Source organism: Alosa pseudoharengus, unplaced genomic scaffold, assembly GCF_046254945.1.
Source record: "Alosa pseudoharengus isolate Yale_2024_CS ecotype anadromous, Long Island Sound unplaced genomic scaffold, YU_APseudo_1.1 YU_APseudo_1.1_scf_10, whole genome shotgun sequence".
Lineage (NCBI taxonomy): Eukaryota > Metazoa > Chordata > Actinopteri > Clupeiformes > Clupeidae > Alosa > Alosa pseudoharengus.
This window is the reverse complement of record NW_027468565.1, coordinates 39,645,540-39,668,166: the sequence shown is the minus strand read 5'-3', so window position 1 is coordinate 39,668,166 and position 22,627 is coordinate 39,645,540. Positions and strand designations below refer to the sequence as shown.

Below are 22,627 nucleotides of genomic sequence, written 5' to 3'. Positions count from 1 at the left end.
AAATATTCATCATGGACAACTGTTTCTTTTTAAAATTGTGAAATCTACTGTATGGTCAAGGTATGACCTCATTCTGTTGGCAAGGGGAGAAAGCTGTGGCCTCCATCCCTCCTTCTCACTCTCTCTCTCTCTCTCTCTCTCTCTCTCTCTCAACTTCTCACTCCCTCTCTGCTACTTGCCCGCAAAAACTTGTGTCCAGGTTGAACAGAACTTCTTTCTGCTCCCCGTGCACACAGGAGAAGCAGGCAGTCACAGGAAGACCAGGAATCAGACTGCTGAAACACCCCCACACACAGCTCCTCTTGACCAGTGCCCACGTAGAGTAACCACAGCAGAGGACAGGACTGTGACCAAGAAGCTACTGGACCCAACAGTGTGTTTAAAATCTCTCAAGACTTTTTAAAAAAGATCTCCTGGTCCTCTGGAGCTGCCCTCTCTCATATCAAGGTAACTCAGCATTTGAATGCAAATCAAGATGAGCGATGCATTATTGTGAGACTGTAATTGTAAAACAAGATGAAACTGTACATTAGGAAAGTGCATGTGTATATTTAATAGTAAACTGTAAAATAATAGATTCATATTTTATATTTATTTGTTTGCAACTCTTCTATGACCAGATTATGGAACAGAGGTAATTCTATTATTCTAGGCGTAGATTACGGTGAGCAGTGACCATATTATTGTAATGAGTGGTATCAGTGCTCATATCAGATTTGTGATGGTTCATTTGAGACAGGTAAAACAGAACAAGTCTATTTCCAACAAAGAGAGTCATTTGAACGCAATGTCTCTGTGACTGTAGTTTACTCTGTGTTTAACTGTTTACATTTAGGTGACCTCTATTGCTCCTGAACCGAATTAATAATGATGAGGGCCAATTTTATTGTAAAGTATAGTTATTAAAGTTTATTAAATTGCAGCAGAAAGTATGTTTGACATCATCAGTTATCTGTGAAAAGAAAATACACTGGGCATGTAAAAACCAAATGACTAAAATGGTATCATGGTAATCCAGTGTTTTTATAAAACACAACAAAAACAATGAAGCAACCACTGACAGAGGAAGGACATGTCATATGGTATACAATATGTTACTACTGAAAGGACATGTCATATGGTATACAATATGTCTACTAGAGGAAGGACATGTCATATGGTATACAATATGTCTACTAGAGGAAGGACATGTCATATGGTATACAATATGTCTGTCTACTAGAGGAAGGACATGTCATATGGCAATATGTCTACTAGAGGAAGGACATGTCATATGGCATACAATATGTCTACTAGAGGAAGGACATGTCATATGGTATACAATATGTCTACTAGAGGAAGGACATGTCATATGGCATACAATATGTCTACATCAAATACCTGCATCTCTGCATGTCAGGGGTGTTTGCGTCAATACCGCATCTCTCTGGATGCACATACTCATAATATACAGTATTGCAATAGTACAGCATGCGTTTCCTGTGTCTCTATGGTTTCTTTGTCTCTGACTCCCTCAGACTCACTCTCTCACTCATTTCTCATTTCTCACTCATTTCTCATCTCACTCATTTCTCATCTCATCTCTGCCTTACTGTAGTAGCTCTGTCCCAGCCCCATCCTTATCAACGGGCTTGTCTCTCCTGAATGCAGATGTGTGTAAATAGGAGCTGTTTACCTGTTGCCAGCTGCATTAACAAGCCCAACCACATGACTGCAGCGCTGTGCTGCTCCTGCTCCCACTTGGCCACTGTACTGTGAATGTGTCTATCTGCATGTGTGTATGTGTGTATGTACATGTATTCATGCATGTGTGTGTTGTTGGTGTGAGCATGTGTGGGTCTGTGTGTGTGTGTGTGTGTGTGTGTGTGTGTGTGTGTGTGTGTGTGTGTGCATGCATGCATGTGAGTGTGAGTGCATATGTGTGTGTGTGTGTGTGTTGGGTGTATGGGTGTGCGTGTGCGCGCACATGTGCACGCTTGTCCGTATGTTTGAATGTGGACACTGTTCTGTTGCCTTGGGTCTCCAGAGGACCAGTGGGTAAGGGCCTCTGCTGGCTTACGCAGCTCTGTTTACATTGGCCGCTGTGCAGACTCCGGGTCCATGCGCGCCGACCACAGCGCCAACAGACCCCTGCTTATTGGCTCGTACCGTACGGGAATGGAACATGGCACAGCAGCTGAATGGCCATACTGTGGCGGCCCTTTCGAGGCCTTTTTCAAATGATGCACCTCGGCAAGACATGGGCCCACTCGCTGGCGGCGCAGGGAGCTCATTTGATTGGCTACACTGAGCTGTGTTGTCTGACATGGCCCTCGTTTAGGGACTTTCTGACTCACCCATTTGAATGTTTTATCTGGATGGGATCCAAACCTGACATTCTACAATGCTCTATACACTACAGGATGTTCTGCCAATGAACTGGATTCAGTCAGGAAAGATTCATCTCAGATTAAAAAAGTATGAATGAATGAATGAATGTGCACAAGGATACAGATGACAAAGAAGCAGAAATAATCCTCCTCAACAGATATCTTCTATTTGCCCTGTTTTTCACAGCAGGGTGGAGCTCAGAGAATGTGACATTTCTACACCTTTGTGTGTGTGTGTGTGTGTGTGTGTGTGTGTGTGTGTGTGTGTGTGTGTGTGTCTGTGTGTGTGTGTGTGTGAGAGAGAGATAGAGAGAGAGAGAGAGAGAGAGCAAATGTGCCAGAGAAACAAGCTCAGTATTTGTTAATAGTCTTGTGTAGTTGCTGATTAGGCAGTTTTGGCTGAAGATAGACAGCCTGAAGCCACACAAGCAACAACATTCACATCGAGCTCAGAAGATACTCTGACATAATAGAAATTCAAGGGGTTAGCCAGATGACTTAAAACAAACCTGAACATTAAGCGATAAGATAATTATATACAAAAGCACATCTAGGAAATGACATGTGAACTCATTTGCCAGCCTCTGCAACAGAATTTTATTTCTATGAACAGAAATAGGCTATGACTTGACATAGACATTAAACAAATATACCACACACAATGCCTCAGGCATTTCTATTAGAAAGTACACATAGATGATAGCTAAGTAAAAAATGATTAAAGATGAGCACTTATTGAGGCAGATATGATGCAGACAAAAACAAAACAAAGGAAGAGATGCATTAAGACAGAATATTGGACCTACATCTGCCGGCATATTTAAAGGGTATTTTCTCTTGTGGAACAGAATTTTAGGTTCTAATCTTCTAACAGGTAATGTGGCTGTGGGCCCCAGAGGGTTAACTCTCATGTGCAGGTACACACACACACACACACACACACACACAGCTGGGCCACAGCCAGTAGGTACAGTAGTAAACGGCGCACAGAGAGGGTACTATCTTTGGAATGTAGCCACAGATGGAAGCGTTCCACTTTAAAACACACTGGACAAACAAATGAAGTGTGAGGGGATTCTATCAATACCCCTGGACCTCAGAAAAAGCTTCAAGTCTGTTTTGTAGGCTGAACACATTTCCTGTTCTAAAAACAGAGGGCCTTTGTGTGTGTGTGTGTGTGTGTGTGTGTGTGTGTGTGTGTGTGTGTGTGTGTGTGTGTGTGTGTGTGTGTGTGTGTGTGTGTGTGTGTGTGTGTGTGTGTGTGTGTGTGTGTGTGTGTGTGTGTGTGTGTGTGTGTGTGTGTGTGTGTGTGTGTGTGTGTGTGTGTGTGTGTGTGTGTGTGTGTGTGTGTGTGAATTAGAATCTGAAAAGTAAATGTTCTAAGAAAGTGTTTGAGAAGACTTCAAATTCAAATCACTAAACTACCCAGTGTAAAGTCACTGAGGGCTTTAGTAATCATCCTTCACCCTTAACAAATTCAAGTTGCACTTTTTCATGCATTATTTCAACTTGTACACATTAAACCTACACCTGTACACATTAAACCCACACCTGTACACATTAAACCCACACCTGTACACATTACCTGTACACATTAAACCCACATTAAACCCACACCTGTAAACATTACCTGTACACATTAAACCCACACCTGTACACATTAAACCCACACCTGTACACATTAAACCCATACCTGTACACATTAAACCCACACCTGTACACATTACCTGTACACATTAAACCCACACCTGTACACATTAAACCCACATTAAACCCACACCTGTACACATTAAACCCACACCTGTACACATTAAACCCACACCTGTACACATTAAACCCACACCTGTACACATTAAACCAATACCTGTTCCTCTTTTCCTGCAGGCTAAATCATGACAACCTTGCTTCTTCTGTGTGCATGTTTACATGTCATCTCAGCAACTCCAACCTTTGGAGACCTCTCTGACGGAGGTAAGAGAAAACAGGGTCTAGATCAATAAAGCATTCCCTTTATTCAAAAGAGCAAAATAGATTGCCAAGATTAAAATCAATGTTTGACAAATGCCTTTACTTCTGAAGTTGTCTATTGTGTTAGATAACAGTACAGCCACAGAGCGACATGTTAACAGTAACTATTGTTTGAGTGTTGATGCTCATAGTGGTCAGTAACTATTGTGTGAGTGTTGATGCTCATAGTGGTCAGTAACTATTGTGTTAGTGTTGATGCTCATAGTGGTCAGTAGTGGTCAATAACTGCTATGTGAGTGTTGATGCTCATAGTGGTCAGTAGGGGTCAGTAACTGCTGTGCTGATGCTCATAGCGGTCAGTAGTGGTCAGTAACTGCTGTGTGAGTGTTGATGCTCATAGCGGCCAGTAGTGGTCAGTAACTGCTGTGTTGATGCTCATAGCGGTCAGTAGGGGTCAGTAACTGCTGTGCTGATGCTCATAGGGGTCAGTAGTGGTCAGTAACTTCTGTGTGAGTGTTGATGCCTATAGCGGTCACTAGTGGTCAGTAACTGCTGTGTTGATGCTCATAGCGGTCAGTAAGGGTCAGTAATTGCTGTGTTGATGCTCATAGGGGTCAGTAGTGGTCAGTAACTGCTGTGTGAGTGTTGATGATCATAGCGGTCAGTAGTGGTCAGTAACTGCTGTGTTGATGCTCATAGCGGTCAGTAACTGCTGTGTTGATGCTCATAGCGGTCAGTAGTGGTCAGTAACTGCTGTGTGAGTGTTGATGCTCATAGCGGTCAGTAGTGGTCAGTAACTGCCGTGTTGATGCCTATAGCGGTCAGTAGTGGTCAGTAACTGCTGTGTTGATGCTCATAGCGGTCAGTAGGGGTCAGTAACTGCTGTGTTGATGCTCATAGCGGCTCTCTTGCTCTGCAGATGTGGACAGCACGCTGAGCGTCAGCATTCCCGTGGAGAAGCCGCTGCGCCCTCTGATGGGGGCGAAGGTGGTGATGCCCTGCTACTTCCAGGACAACACCGTGCCCGACCCCGGCGCGCCCACCATGGCCCCCCTCGCCCACCGCATCAAGTGGAGCTACATCTACAAGGGCAAGGTGTCCCTCGTCTTAGTGGCTTCTGATGGCCAGGTCAGGGTGGAGACCGACTACCTGGATCGGGTCCACCTCATCAACTACCCCTCCATCCCCACCGATGTCACCATGGAGATGACCGAGCTGCGCTCGTCGGACTCCGGCTCCTATCGCTGTGAGGTCATGCACGGCATCGAGGATAACTACGACTCTGTTGACGTCCAGGTGCAAGGTACAAGAAGAAGAGAAAACAAATCACCATCATTAAATAGATATAGAATAGAATAGGCCCTTATTGCATCATTAAATAGACCGTTACATATAGAATAGGCCCTTATTGCATCATTAAATAGACCGTTACATATAGAATAGGCCCTTATTGCATTTGCTCATTAAATAGACCGTTACATATAGAATAGGCCCTTATTGTATTTGCTCATTAAATAGACCGTTACATATAGAATAGGCCCTTATTGTATTTGCTCATTAAATAGACCGTTACATATAGAATAGGCCCTTATTGTATTTGCTCATTAAATACATATAGAATAGGCCCTTATTGTATTTGCTCATTAAATAGATATAGAATAGGCCCTTATTGTATTTGCTCATTAAATACATATAGAATAGGCCCTTATTGTATTTGCTCATTAAATAGATATAGAATAGGCCCTTATTGTATTTGCTCATTAAATACATATAGAATAGAATAGGCCCTTATTGTATTTGCTCATTACATAGATATAGAATAGAATAGGCCCTTATTGTATTTGCTCATTACATAGATATAGAATAGGCCCTTATTGTATTTGCTCATTAAATAGACCGTTACATATAGAATAGGCCCTTATTGTATTTGCTCATTAAATAGACCGTTACATATAGAATAGGCCCTTATTGTATTTACTCATTAAATAGATATAGAATAGGCCCTTATTGTATTTGCTCATTAAATAGACCGTTACATATAGAATAGGCCCTTATTGTATTTGCTCATTAAATAGACCGTTACATATAGAATAGGCCCTTATTGTATTTGCTCATTAAATAGACCGTTACATATAGAATAGGCCCTTATTGTATTTGCTCATTAAATAGACCGTTACATATAGAATAGGCCCTTATTGTATTTGCTCATTAAATAGATGGTTATATAGAATAGGCCCTTATTGTATTTGCTCATTAAATAGACCGTTACATATAGAATAGGCCCTTATTGTATTTGCTCATTAAATAGACCGTTACATATAGAATAGGCCCTTATTGTATTTGCTCATTAAATAGACCGTTACATATAGAATAGGCCCTTATTGTATTTGCTCATTAAAGAGATGGTTATATAGAATAGGCCTTTATTGTATTTGTTCAGCTTTTGCTGTGACATATGAGAGCATACGCATGGCAAGGGCACATGAGAGCATACGCATGGCAAGGGCATATGAGAGCATACGCATGGCAAGGGCATATGAGAGCATACGCATGGCAAGGGCACATGAGAGCATACGCATGGCAACTTGATTCTGAGAAACTGGCACCTGATGTTTTTCCTTCTTGCCTTGTCTGAAGGGATTGTGTTCCACTACCGAGCCATCTCCACCCGCTACACACTGACGTTTGAGAAGGCCAAGGCTGCCTGCGTCCAGAACGGTGCTGTTATCGCTACCCCTGCCCAGCTCCAGGCTGCCTACGATGATGGCTTCCACCAGTGTGATGCTGGTTGGTTGGCTGACCAAACAGTCAGGTAGCGTTGATCTAAACAGTATACAGCATGCCATGTATCAGCATCAACAATAATATAATAATCTATTTGTAGAATTCACATGCATCTGGCATATCAAGTGCCCTAACAGCATGGGGTAAACATAAACCCAGGCACTAAAACTAATGCTAATACCCAAGGCACTAAGAATACTGATAATACCCCAGGTATCCGATCCATGAGCCCCGGGAGGGGTGCTTTGGAGACAAAGAGGACTTTCCTGGTGTCCGCACCTATGGCGTGAGAGACGTCAATGAGACTTATGATGTGTACTGCTTTGCAGAGAACATGTCAGGTATTTCACAGTGCACACACATTTACGCATTTGAACATAAAGTGTTACATAACCTATGTGTCTCGCTTTGGACAAAGGCGTCTGCCAAATCCCATAACCATAACCATAACCATAACCATAACATAGCATAGCCTATGTGTCTGTGTCTGTGTATATTTACCTCCATGTTCTCTTTGTGATTCCCCGTGTCTAGGCAAGGTTTTCTATTCCATGTCTGTTGAGAAGTTCACCTTCATGGAGGCGATTGACCAATGCGCCAACCTGGGAGCCCGACTGGCAACCACTGGGGAGCTCTATCTGGCCTGGCAGGGTGGTATGGATGTCTGCAACGCAGGCTGGTTGGGCGACAGAAGTGTGCGCTACCCAATCAACATCGCCCGTCCTCAGTGTGGGGGTGGGCTTCTGGGAGTCCGCACTGTGTACCTGTACCCCAACCAGACCGGCTACCCCTATCCTGACTCTCGATACGATGCCATATGCTTTGAAGGTAAATCCAGTTTTGTAGCAATCCAGTCTGGCAGGCAAATACAGTAACTTTACGTGCCATGTCTTTAAAATGGTATTCAACATTGGACCTGGGTTCATTTTGAGAGTAAACCCAAGAGCTCTATTGATCTGTATGACCTCCCACAACCATTTGATTTCCAAGTGTAATACTTGCCTGGGTTTAGTTGTGTATAAACTGTGTAATACTTGCCTGGGTTTAGTTATGTATAAACTGTGTAATACTTGCCTGGGTTTAGTTGTGTATAAACTGTGTAATACTTGCCTGGGTTTAGTTGTGTATAAACTTGTGTGATACGTGCCTGGGTGTAGTTGTGGGTGTAGTTGGGTATAAACTTGTGTGATACGTGCCTGGGTGTAGTTGTGTATAAACTGTGTGATACGTGTCTGGGTGTAGCTGGGTGTAAACTGTGTGATACGTGCCTGGGTGTAGTTGTGGGTGTAGTTGTGTATAAACTGCGTTCCTGTATCTCCTTCAGAGCGGGTGGAGGAGGTGGTGTCGGCTTCGCCCTCTCCGTTCCCAGAGCCCGAGTGGAGCACCACCGAGGGACACTTTAGCGTGGGCACCGTCACCAGCAGTCCTGCACTCTACCCCGCCCACTCCACCACCGAGGGCGAGGTCCGAGCCCAGGAGCCCACCGAGGTGCCCCTGCCCTTCCCCTCCGCCACCAGCACCTCCGTCAGCCCCGTCACGGAGGAGGCCATCATGGCGGCTACCGCCCGGCCAGACACTGCCATGGAGCGGCCCAAGGAGAAGCACACGGCAGGTTGGTGACATTAGCCGCGTGTCGTGTTGTTTTTTAAATCAAGCACATATAGTGTTGAGATCATGGTTTTGGCATCGGTGTACCATCAACCTGCTGGACATGGTCAGTGGTCCGGTCGTTACATTTATTAAACCTGATAGGAGTCATGATACCTTAATGATGTGGTGACAAGTGGTGTAAAATGGTAGCACACATTGACTATGGTAGCACTGAAACTGACTACAGTATAAGAACTTGAACTATTGACTATAACAACTTGAACTACTGACTATAAGAAATGTGAGCTATTGACTATAAGAACTTGAGCTATTGACTATAAGAGCTTGAGCTATTGACTATAAGAGCTTGAGCTATTGTATTGACTATAAGAAATGTGAACTATTGACTATAAGAAATGTGAACTATTGACTATAAGAGCTTGAGCTACTGACTATAAGAGCTTGAGCTATTGACTATAAGCAAAGTCCTTTTAGGCAAGTCCCTCCACTCGGCGGCCATATAGCAACGCTGTTTGGGCACTCATCGGGCATCCTAATCAGCAGAAATGCGCGTGCGCAAGGCTTCACGACACCAATCTTGCTCCAGCGGCGAGTTCACAAGATTGGCAAGATATCTTCACAACACACCATATGATTGGCTCAATGTATACAAGGATACAAGGCTACAAGGAAGTTTATTATCACATGCATATAGTTACTGGAAGTAAGTGCAGTGAAATTATGTCTGGTGTCAGCCTATTTGTGCATTTATGGGGGGGTAAAAAGTGCAGTAGAAGAGGGGTTTAGTAGATTAAGTGGCAAGGGCTGCATAAAGGTGGGGGAGGATTGGGATTGGGGGGGCACCAACAAGGAGCACCCAAGAGCAACCATTTTGGCGTTACAAACTAGCCCCATGCATTTCTATGGAGGGTTTTTTGAGTGCTCTGTCTCCTCATTAGAAAGTCTCTGCTATAAGAGCTTGAGCTATTGACTATAAGAAATGTGAACTATTGACTATAAGAAATGTGAACTATTGACTATAAGAGCTTGAGCTATTGACTATTAGAGCTTGAGCTATTGACTATAAGAGATGTGAACTATTGACTATAAGAAATGTGAACTATTGACTATAGGAAATGTGAACTATTGACTATAAGAAATGTGAACACAGTGACAGTGAGTCTGCTGGGGGATGATGGGAAACCAAGTGAACTGATGAGAGTCATGAAACAATATTTCCAGCTTAAAAAATCTCTCTCTCTGTCTGTCTCTCTCTGTCTCTGTCTCTCTCTCACTCTCTCTCTCTCTCTCTCTCTCTCTCTCTCTCCAGGTGTGGTGTTTCACTACCGTTCTGGCTCCAGGCGTTATGCTCTGACCTTCGTGGATGCCCAGCTGGCTTGCCACAGTCAGGGCGCGGACATCGCCAGCCCCCAGCAGCTCCAGGCGGCCTACGAGGCAGGCTTCCATCACTGCGCTGCCGGCTGGCTCAGTGACCAGACAGTCAGGTCAGTCACACAACACTGGACACTGTTTGTGTATGTTTGTGTACTCCCCAAATCCAAGAATCATAAATACCATGTTTATTATTGACATTTTATCAACAAGTCGGCTTATCAGAGATGGAGTGCAGAGTTGTACTGCTAATCAATCAGTGTTTTCACATAGCATGCCTACAGAAGGATACTGTTTGTGTGTGATATAACACTAATGCATAGCATGCCTACAGAAGGATCTTGTTTGTGTGTGATATAACACTAATGCATAGCATGCCTACAGAAGGATCTTGTTTGTGTGTGATATAACACTAATGCATAGCATGCCTACAGAAGGATCTTGTTTGTGTGTGATATAACACTAATGCATAGCAGGCCTACAGAAGGATACTGTTTGTGTGTGATATAACACTAATGCATAGCATGCCTACAGAAGGATACTGTTTGTGTGTGATATAACACTAATGCATAGCATGCCTACAGAAGGATACTGTTTGTGTGTGATATAACACTAATGCATAGCATGCCTACAGAAGGATACTGTTTGTGTGTGATATAACACTAATGCATAGCATGCCTACAGAAGGATACTGTTTGTGTGTGATATAACACTAATGCATAGCATGCCTACAGAAGGATATTGTTTGTGTGTGATATAACACTAATGCATAGCAGGCCTACAGAAGGATATTGTTTGTGTGTGATATAACACTAATTTGCTCTGTGTTCAGGTATCCTATTGTAAATCCACGAGCCAAATGCTCTGGAGACCAAGAGCAGCAGCCTGGTGTTCGCTCATATGGCCTTAAGGACGCCAGGGAGCACTACGACGTCTACTGCCACATGGAGCAGCTGAGGGGTGAGCAGCACTGGTCACCTCATCTCGTACTGGGAAGCCCAGTCTTGTCCAGCTGAGGACAGCCACTGTGATTCTCAATACTCCAACTCATGTTTGGCTCTTTCTCTCATCACTCTTTTCTCTCATCACTCTCTTCTCTCATCTCATCACTCTCTTCTCTCATCTCTCTTTTCTCTCATCTCTCTTTTCTCTCATCTCATCACTCTCTTCTCTCATCACTCTCTTCTCTTCTCTCATCACTCTCTTCTCTCATCTCTCTTTTCTCTCATCACTCTCTTCTCTCTTCTCTCATCACTCTCTTCTCTCATCACTCTCTTCTCTCATCACTCTTTTCTCTCATCACTCTCTTCTCTCATCTCTCTTTTCTCTCATCTCTCTTTTCTCTCATCTCTCATCTCTCTCTTCTCTCATCACTCTTTTCTCTCATCACTCTCTTCTCTCATCTCTCTTTTCTCTCATCTCTCATCTCTCTTTTCTCTCATCACTCTCTTCTCTCATCTCTCTTTTCTCTCATCCCTCTCTTCAGGGGAGCTCTTCCACGTCAGCACTCTGGCCGGCCTCACCTACTATCAGGCTCAGTCTTCTTGCAGGAGGCAGAACGCCACGCTGGCCTCGACGGGGGAGCTGTACGCGGCGTGGAGCCAGGGCATGGACAGCTGCCACCCCGGCTGGCTGTCTGACCGCAGCGTCCGCTATCCCATCCGCAACCCGAGGCAGAACTGCGGAGGAGGGCGAGTCGGGGTTCACACCGTCCATGTGTACCCGGACCAGGCTGGCTTTCCCAGCCCCTACGCCAGATACGACGCCTACTGCTACAGAGGTACGGCCACTAGAGTGGACCAACAGGAAATGACATCACATTTTACAAACCCTATAAGGTGTCATGAAATATGCCATGTATGTTGTTTATTTTTCTTTTTACAATTCATTTAAATGATTGGTTTACATTTTTGTGACACTGGTTGGATTTTGCCTTTGTAGCTGACCTGTCCATGCTGATCTCTGGGGGCATAGTGGACACAACTCACATGGTTTCGGAGTGGAACATGACCGTAATCACAGATCTTCTGAGGCCTGGTACAGTGCATAAACTCAGTCTTGTATCTGGATCACTAAAAGTACACTGGAAACATACTTATCTGCCCTTGTGCATGTGTCCCTTGTCCTCCACCAGTGCGCCCCACCATCTCTCCGATGTTCGTGGACGTTTCTGGCTCTGGCTCTGGGGAGGAGTCCGCTGACGGCTCGGGGGAAGTATCGGGCAGCGGCAGGCCAAGCGGAGAGGAGTCCGGCTCAGGTGTTGATGGATCTGGCTTCACGGTGATCTTCCAGGGCAGCGGAGAGCAGCTCTCTGGACAGGGCTCTGCGTCCGGCCTTCCTGAAGAGGCCGCGGAGGGCAGCACCGTCACACTCCCCGCGGCCTCCGGAGAGATCTCAGGGACGGAGGAGGAGAGCGGCGAGGAGAGCGGCCACTCCATGGACAGGGCGCTGCCCCCTGGCTACCCCTTCAAGCAGTACGTGGAGGAGTCCTTGATGAGCGGAGAGCAGAGTGGAGAGGAGAGCGGCGACTCCATGGTCGTGCTAATTGACAGGGAGCTGGTTGACCAGTCCGTCACCCCTACGAGAGCGGAGCAGGAGCTGGGCAGGGGACCCTCGGACGTCAGCGGTTCCGGGTTCCTTAGCGGTGACGTCAGCAGCAGCAGTGGGTCTACCTCCGGCTTCCCAGATCTGACCTTCGTGGACCACAGGCTGATTCAGCTGACGGGGAGTGGTCAGGAGGAGCAGGAGGTGTCCGGCGTCCGGCCCGTGGACCACAGGCTGATTCAGCTGACGGGGAGTGGTCAGGAGGAGCAGGAGGTGTCCGGCGTCCGGCCCGTGGACCACAGGCTGATTCAGCTGACGGGGAGTGGTCAGGAGGAGCAGGAGGTGTCCGGCGTCCGGCCCGTGGGCTCAGGCGATGCCAGCGGCTTCGGCTCGGCGTATTCGTCCGGCTTCCCATCAGGCTTCCCGTCCGGCGTCTCTCATCGCCTCGACGGAGTCGTCCTGACGGAGGACGAAGTGTTTGAGGTGACGGAGCATCCCAGGGAGACGGAGGAGCAGGGTCAGGGCTCAGTGGAGGCCAGCGGGGCGGAGCTGCCCCCTGGCTACACCCACGAGCAGTACGCGGGGGGGTTCATGAGTGGAAGAGGACCGTATGGGCACGAGAGCGGTCATGACGTAGAGGTGACGTCCACTACGACTTGGATAGAGCCGGACATGTTCCCAACAACATGGGCTGACCTCACCACAGAGTCCCCTGGCAGCACCACCAGCCCCAGAGGCGCGGTCAGTGACAGGGTCAGCACCACCAGCCCCAGCAGCGCGGTCAGTGACAGGGTCAGCACCACCACTGTGTCCAGCATCACCACTGCCTCCTCCATGCCACTGCAGACGCCGGCCGTTGTGGAGGAGCCGGCTGTTGAAGATGGTGACGTCCCTTGATATTCCTTTTTCCTCAAACATTACACACATGATCAAACATTACACACATAATTTAACATTACACACATGATCAAACATTACACACATAATTTAACATTACACACATGATCAAACATTACACACATCATTTAAGTTCATGAAGGCACTCCAGTAAATCTGCTTATGAATAAAGATTTACTGTAGTGCAATACATGACTTCAACCATGAATTTCTAAGGTTTTAAATATAACAAAAAAAATATAATAAAAACTCATTCATGGTACTGTATTTTAAACACACTGTTATATGAAGTATATCTGTGCGTTCCTTAGCAACTGCTATATGCCAAACTAGCAAACTTAAAAAGTACATTCAGCTTAAGACATCATGCGCAGGAGTGGACCAAATATACTGAGGACAACTGTGTGAAATATACTCAGGGATGGGCACAAATACATCAAAATGTATTTCCAAACAAAATACCAAATACCCACCTTAAACATGTATCAAAATAAACTACAAAATACAGCAGCCAAAAAATGTATCAAAATAAAATACTGTATTTTTGTATTTCCAAAATACTACAAAATACTTCTTTCTAAAAGCCTTTTTCATCTATCCCATCCCTACCTGGGAAAACATCTGAAAGCAAGAGAAGTATGATAAGGGATCAGATTCCAAAAATAATTCCGTGAAAATGCATGGATTCCAGTTGCTGCTACTGGAAGCAAATCCATGCATTTCCACTGAATTATTTTTGGAATCTAATTCCTTATCATACCTGTTCGTTCGTACTCATTGCTTGACTTATTGTGACTAAATTCAAGATGGCGTTGAACGGTAAAATTCCTGAAGGTACTGTCTGTATAAATCGTCTTGTAAATAAACTACCAGTGCTTTTTCAAAGTTCTCCATGTCTTGTTTTAAATGTCAAGGCCCTTGGAAGTCTACCAATGAAGTATGGAGCTACTTTGAGCCTCGTAAATGGTGTAAAACAGTGATTTATTTGCATGGCTAGGCCGATGCCCGAGGTACCACAACGAAACACTGTGTTGGTAGCATTGGCTAACTAGCGCCAGATTTCTGAGTGCAGGGGACAAGCCGAGGTAAGCTATGAGACATACGTTCACACTCGGTATCATGTTTCAACACACTTTAGGTCAATATCACACCGGAATTCTCCTTTAAAGTACATAACTCTAACACATTTACGATTGGATGGATTCCATGGATCCGGACAATGATGACACACTGAAGCGGTTATGAGCTACATACAGACGCATTTGATAGACATTCGTAGCACCCAATAAATGGCTCTGAGCATTCGTAAACCACGTCTCAAATACGAGAAAATGAATGTGTAGTTCCCAGACCCAACCTCAATGAGATGAGGTCTGGCGTTAGCCAGGCTACAGTATGTGGCTAGGCAGAGGCACCAAATGTGATGAAAAGTTTAAGAGCGAACAGGACACTCGGCATGGCTTTTAGTATCTGCTCTGACAGTCCACTTTTATTGACTGTTAGTCTACTGCTTGAGTTTTGAGATGTACTGTTTTACAGCAACAGGAATGCCGACTCCACAACTGTAGCACTTCCCAGCCAGTTGGCGTAATAGATTGCCCACTATGAATCAGTGACAATAATTCAAAGACAAACAATCCAAATGGATGACATATTTAGAAATTTAAGCTAGGTAGCATTTTAACCTTTTAAGTTATTTAATACCACCACCACCACACTTATGGTGAGTTTCATCACAGATGAATAATTTTGTATACACCTGAAACTGGTGTGTGCACAACCTCTATCAATGTAAATAAATAATAATAATCAGGTTGTCACATTAGTACCATCCAATCAGTTAAGTGAATTAGAAGCCAATTATTATGACATTATCAACCATTTCTTATTTAAAATGTGCAAAATTGGAAATGTCATTGTTTGAGGTATCTTGTCAAGTTACCATAGCACTGAAATATTTCACAGGTCAGAGAACATAGACAAATTTAAAGTCCAGAAAAATCAGTCCAGCAAAGGAAAATAAACTCTCTACTGAAGCAGAGGGGCTTGACCATGCAAGGGTACCACAGACAGACAGAGGCAGAGATTCTGTGCTTTATAGATAGTTAGATAGATGTCATCACAGTGTTTCACAGAAAGTATTTTACAGTATTTTGAAAATACAAAAATACACAACACTGAAGTAATTTGATACAAAATACAAAGGCATTTTCATTATCTCAATAAAATACAAATTAGAAAATAGTATTTTGTATTTGAAATACGTATTTTAAATACATGTATTAGAAATACTGCCCATCCCTGAATATACTGAGGACAACTAAATGAATATATTGTTTTATTTACAGTAATAGGGTAACCCTTGTATTGATTGTGCCATATCTTGGCGCTATCGTGCTGTTCTAGGTGGCGCTGACCCTTGCGCACCCAACCCCTGCGGCTCTGGGTCATGCTCAGTCCAGGATGGCATCACTGTGTGCCAGTGTCCTCCAGGACAGACAGGAGATGACTGCGCCACACGTGAGTCATATTCAATTTAAAAACAAAAAACCAAGAGAGCCATTGTGTGTAATTTAATATTGAATATGTTGATTGAATTGATATACTATTTAATTTGCTGGCCAAGGGACCAAAAGGTATGAGCTGCTTTGTACAGCTGTGTCAAGATACCTCAAACGTAGCACATCACTTGGCTCTCACTCCAGCCACTTGTCTTTGGTGGTTCCCACAGCAACGCAGGGCTGTGAGCAGGGCTGGGAGGAGTTCATGGGGAGCTGCTACCTTCACTTCTCGGAGCGCGAGACCTGGGGCAGTGCTGAGCAGCACTGTCAGGAGCTCAACTCCCACCTGGTCAGCATCACCACACCAGAGGAGCAGGAGTTTGTCAACTGTGAGTGGGCTACCAAGTGGACACTAGTATTTGGTATACCTGCGTGCATAGTGTGTGTGTAGTGTGTGTGTGTGTGTGTGTATACTGTAGTGTGTAGCGTGTGTGTATAGTGTGTGTGTATAGTGTATGTGTAGTGTGTATGTATAGTGTATATGTAGTGTGTAGTGTGTGTGTGTGTGTGTGTGTAGTGTGTAGTGTGTGTGTGTAGTGTGTAGTGTGTGTGTGTGTAGTGTGTAGTGTCTGTGTATATTGTCTGTGTATAGTGTGTGTGTGTAGTGTGTGTGTAGTGTGTGTGTGTAGTGTGTGTGTGTAGTGTGTAGTGTGTGTGTAGTGTGTAGTGTGTGTTTAGTGTGTGTGTGTAGTGTGTCTGTGTAGTGTGTAGTGTGTGTGTAGTGTGTAGTGTGTGTGTGTAGTATGTAGTGTGTAGTGTGTGTGTGTGTGTGTGTGTGTGTGTAGTGTGTAATGTGTATAGTGTGTGTGTAGTGCATAGTGTGTGTGTGTAGTGTGTAGTGTGTATAGTGTATGTGTAGTGCATAGTGTGTAGTGTGTAGTGTGTGTGTGTAGTATGTAGTGTGTAGTGTGTGTGTAGTGTGTACCTGCGTGCATAGTGTGTGTGTAGTGTGTGTAGTGTGTACCTGCGTGCACAGTGTGTGTGTGTGTAGTGTGTGTAGTGTGTACCTGCGTGCACAGTGTGTGTGTGTGTAGTGTGTGTAGTGTGTACCTGCGTGCACAGTGTGTGTGTGTGTAGTGTGTACCTGCGTGCACAGTGTGTGTGTGTGTAGTGTGTACCTGCGTGCATAGTGTGTGTGTGTGTGTGTAGTGTGTACCTGCGTGCATAGTGTGTGTGTGTGTGTGTGTAGTGTGTACCTGCGTGCATAGTGTGTGTGTGTGTGTGTGTAGTGTGTACCTGCGTGCATAGTGTGTGTGTAGTGTGTACCTGCGTGCATAGTGTGTGTGTGTGTGTGTGTGTGTAGTGTGTACCTGCGTGCATAGTGTGTGTGTGTGTAGTGTGTACCTGCGTGCATAGTGTGTGTGTGTGTGTGTGTGTGTGTGTAGTGTGTACCTGCGTGCATAGTGTGTGTGTGTGTGTGTGTGTAGTGTGTACCTGCGTGCATAGTGTGTGTGTGTGTGTGTGTAGTGTGTACCTGCGTGCATAGTGTGTGTGTGTGTGTGTGTAGTGTGTACCTGCGTGCATAGTGTGTGTGTGTGTGTGTGTAGTGTGTACCTGCGTGCATAGTGTGTGTGTGTGTGTGTGTGTAGTGTGTACCTGCGTGCACAGTGTGTGTGTGTGTAGTGTGTACCTGCGTGCATAGTGTGTGTGTGTGTGTGTGTGTGTAGTGTGTACCTGCGTGCACAGGGAGGTGCTTGAGCTTACCTGTGCTTGTCTCTGCTGCCCAGCCAATGCGCAGGACTATCAGTGGATCGGACTCAACGACAAGGACGTACAGAACGAGTTCAGGTGGACGGACGGGACTCCGATGGTGAGCACTCCAGGCAGCACTCAGGGTCATGACCTTTAGATCAACAGCGTTACACAGTGCAATATCAACTCAACTCAAAGGGTCATGACCTTTAGATCAACAGCGTTACACAGTGCAATATCAAGTCAACTCAAAGGGTCATGACCTTTAGATCAACAGCGTTACACAGTGCAATATCAAGTCAACTCAAAGGGTCATGACCTTTAGATCAACAGCGTTACACAGTGCAATATCAAGTCAACTCAAAGGGTCATGACCTTTAGATCAACAGCGTTACACAGTGCAATATCAACTCAACTCAAAGGGTCATGATCCTTCAGATCAACAGCGTTACACAGTGCAATATCAACTCAACTCAAAGGGTCATGATCCTTCAGATCAACAGCGTTACACAGTGCAATATCAAGTCAACTCAAAGGGTCATGATCCTTCAGATCAACAGCGTTACACAGTGCAATATCAAGTCAACTCAAAGGGTCATGATCCTTCAGATCAACAGCGTTACACAGTGCAATATCAAGTCAACTCAAAGGGTCATGATCCTTCAGATCAACAGCGTTACACAGTGCAATATCAACTCAACTCAAAGGGTCATGATCCTTCAGATCAACAGCGTTACACAGTGCAATATCAAGTCAACTCAAAGGGTCATGACCTTTAGATCAACAGCGTTACACAGTGCAATATCAACTCAACTCAAAGGGTCATGATCCTTCAGATCAACAGCGTTACACAGTGCAATATCAACTCAACTCAAAGGGTCATGATCCTTCAGATCAACAGCGTTACACAGTGCAATATCAAGCAGTCTGGGCATGCACTGATGATATAAGCGACTTGTCTCCACTTGACTAGTTCAGTTATGACTTTTTGAGTACATCTCTGATACAGTATTTAGGCTATGAGATTTAACAGGCAGGTCAGCATAGTTGATCCGTTGACTGTTTCTAGGTTAATGGCATGTCTCATAGGCAGAAAAAAGCTGTTGCTCTCTAACACTGTCCACCTTAAAAAGGGTATTGGATATTTTATTTTAAAATACATTCTGATGTATTTAGCCCATCCCTGATCATTCATCAAAAACTTTTTTTTTTTTATCTTTAAAACAAATATGTTGATAATGCCTTATTTGACAGAGCTTTGAGAACTGGAGACCAAATCAGCCTGATAACTACTTCAACGCTGGAGAGGACTGCGTGGTGATGATCTGGCACGAGAACGGCCAGTGGAACGACGTTCCCTGCAACTACCACCTGCCCTTCACCTGCAAGAGTGGACCAGGTCAGTATCTTCCCCACTATATATATTCCCTCATCTATGGACAAGAGTGGACCAGGTCAGTGCTCAAACCTTCCCCACTATATATATTCTCTAATCTATGGATAAGAGTGGACCAGGTCAGTGCTCAAACCTTCCCCACTATATATATTCTCTAATCTATGGACAAGAGTAATAATATGGCTGCTCATTGTCATTAAGGTGTGTCAGAACATCTATGTTACAGTATATAAGCTATATGCCCTATGTTATAATGTATATAAGCTATATATACAGTATGTAAGCTATATGCCCTATGTTATAATATATATAAGCTATAGTATGTAAGCTATATGCCCTATGTTATGCGCCTTATAAGCTATATATACGGTATGTAAGCTATATGCAATATGTTATGAGCCTTATAAGCTATATATAAAGTATGTAAGCTATATGCCCTATGTTATAATCTATATAAGCTATACAGTGTGTAAGCTATATGCCCTATGTTATAAGCTAAATAAGCTATACAGTGTGTAAGCTATATGTCCTCTTGTAACGTTGTGTGGTTTGTATCTCCCTCAATATAGTCATGTGCTCTTCGCCTCCTGAGGTGGAGAATGCTAGACTGATGGGCACCCCCAAAAATCGCTACCCTGTCAACTCCATCGTGCGTTACCAGTGTAACGGAGGCTTCACACAGCGCCACCTGTCTGTGGTGCGCTGCATGGCAGATGGGCGATGGGAGGACCCCCTAGTGGAGTGTATAGGTAGTGCGTTTCTACCTCCCGCTGAGCTCATCAGTGCTTTGTCTGTTTGAAACCTGAGTGATATTTAAGATGCTTGTGTTTGTTACATCCTCACCAGGTAATACCAACATCAGACTGAGGAAACGATCCCTGAAGCAACAGTCTAAAGAGGCCAGCAGCCGGACATGGCGGAAACACCTCTAAACAGGACAGAAGAGACTAACATTAGGGAAAAAAGGATTCTGTTGTTAAAAAATATTTCTATACAAGACATTTTTGCCTGACAAAAACAAACACACGTAAGAGATTGCCCAACTTATATAAACATTGTCAAACATTTGGTTTTGTAGTCTGCCTGGCTAATCGGATTTAAAAGTGTTACTTTGTTCTGACTGTAAAGAGGAGTAAGTTGAGGAAAGATTACTAATGCTATAGTTCCAATGAGACATTTTTTGCTAAATTTGTGAACTGTTCTTCTGTAAACAGACCCGAAGTTGGTGTTAATTTAGAGAGAGAAAGTAACTCCTCAAGTCCTACAGTAGCACACGCCATCAAAGACAAAAGGCTGCCTTGACTACAGTTGGTAATTATGAAAAGCTCATAGTTTCTTTTTTAATTTGCAAAGTTTAGTATATTTTTGTATTTTGTTTTCTGTTTTACTCAGGACCACAGAGAGTACAAGTATCTTTTCCTGAGAAAAAGACAAACAATTCCCCATTAGCTCAGCCACTGGGATCCAGCAAATGACTCACATTTCTTACCTGTCTTACATTTAGACGGAATGACTAAGGTTGTGGTCAATCAGATCAGTAACTTAGTTTTCCTGAATAGTCAGATCTAATTTATTTTCTGAGATTACAGATTTCACTTTGTAGTGCATAGCACTTCAGTTGCACCACTACCAGTGACCACAACCACACTACCGATATATTATTTCATTTTAAAGTCCATTTCTGTTAAATGGTTAAAACAATCCCTGGTTGTGATAAAGTAGTTTCTTTCTCTATAAGGAGAAGACAAGTCTCTAAAAGAGACCTTTGTCTGGTTGACATTTACTGTGAATGCCTTTTGGCCTGAGAGATGGTACTTAACCATGCTTGATGACATAATGCACACTATTTTGGCCTTCTAGGCAGATTTGACACTACCGACTAGATTTCACCAAACCAACAGAAGTATTGATCAAATAAGATTATTGTGTCCAAACCAGAGTTTGAGAGAATGCTTCAGCCTTGAAATATTTCTTGGTCCTGTGTGACAGATCAAAAGGCAAGAGAATGCCCATCCATGCTGTTTTTACCCATTTGACTGTACAGTAGAAAAAAGATTATGTCAAAACATTGGTGTCTAATAATTGTCAAATTACCATCACTGTCTAACCCCTGAAATAAATATTTGGCACCAAATATATTGTATAATAGCATGGTAATTTATGATCCTGGGGTGGAAAAAAAGATATGTGCTTGAGATTGATATAATGTCTTGCTTGTTGACTTTACCATCGCTGAGCAGCTAAGACCCAAATGCATGTTTCAGAGAATGTACGTTGATAGGAGCTAAATAAGAATGTACTGGGTAAGTGTGCAAAGAGGTGCATGCATGCTGTGCATGCATAGGTGTGTGTGTGTGTGTGTGTGTGTACATATGGGGGTAGGTATGTTCAGTCCTTCTAAAGCACACTACAAATGTGATTCACTATGCTGTATATGTGCCTATATGTCTGATGAAAGAACCTGGTTTGAGACGAAAACACAAATAAAAGTTTGAATACCAATCTTTTGCTCGGTAACTAGATTTGGTAGATTAATGATTTTGATTGTGATTTTGAAATACTAAAATCTGCATGCTTCTATTTAAACATATTGAAGGATGTTGCATTTCACTTTACCGGTATATGCATTTTGGATGTTGTTTCAATAATAGCAAATGAAATAGAGTACTCCTGTACTGATTAAATATTTACCCGTTAAAAATAAGCAAATTTGCATCGCTGGCATATTGTAGTGTAAAAAAAACTGTAATTCAATTAAGAGTATCTTTGATACAGTAAGACCTTTTAAATTCAACGTGCGTCACCCTACAGTATATATAAACAACCTGATGACACATCCCAGAAACCTTGGACACAAATTCACCATTTAGTATATTTTTACCCTTGGCATGTAGAACAGCATGAATGTCCCTCTCATGCTGTACAGTAGGGCCTTCATGCAGGTCTGGCGTGGGGAGCGGGCTCTGCTGGGGAAACACAAGTCTCTTTTCATGCTCCTCCTCTGTCCAGTGCCTATGTTTGGTAAGCAGGTGTAAATAGGACGTGTCTTGGGCTCAGAGGGATCATAAAATGTCTGTTTGCATTGCAGAAGGCTGGGGGGAGGGGAGGTTAAAACTCTCCTGTCTTTTCTCTCTCTCACACACCCCCTAAACTTTCTAAAGTGGCGCTTGTTTAGGGGTTCAGTTTTGTGCTTATGGTGATCATGTTATGTATCGGAGATCCATTTCTCCTCTCCTTCCTAAGACCCTTGGTCATCTGTCAGGGGTCAAAGGGGATCCTTACTGAAAATGTCGCCACCTATTGGCAACGTTGGAATATTCCATTGGAGTATTTAGATGCAGCATGATATAGTTAAAAAAATTCTAAGTTTAAAGGGACACCAGGCAAGCCTGAGTGCTTTTTCTCTACAAAGCTCCCCTAGCGTCTGTACATGT

General features: G+C 43.9%; 1 protein-coding gene across 1 annotated transcript; it reads left to right on the top strand.

The window, feature by feature from the left end:
• The first annotated feature begins 233 nt into the window (after positions 1-233).
• Positions 234-21,327, top strand: acanb (aggrecan b). The gene is made up of 18 exons (XM_076271598.1): positions 234-447; positions 4,254-4,340; positions 5,257-5,640; positions 6,975-7,149; positions 7,335-7,462; positions 7,656-7,949; positions 8,446-8,733; positions 10,042-10,216; positions 10,936-11,063; positions 11,590-11,883; positions 12,045-12,140; positions 12,238-13,530; positions 15,951-16,064; positions 16,276-16,434; positions 17,833-17,915; positions 19,052-19,196; positions 19,763-19,942; positions 20,040-21,327. Exons 2-18 carry the CDS (start codon positions 4,262-4,264, stop codon positions 20,123-20,125), a joined length of 4,101 nt encoding a protein of 1,366 aa, XP_076127713.1. The 5' UTR covers positions 234-447; positions 4,254-4,261; the 3' UTR covers positions 20,126-21,327.
• The last annotated feature ends 1,300 nt before the right edge of the window (positions 21,328-22,627 follow it).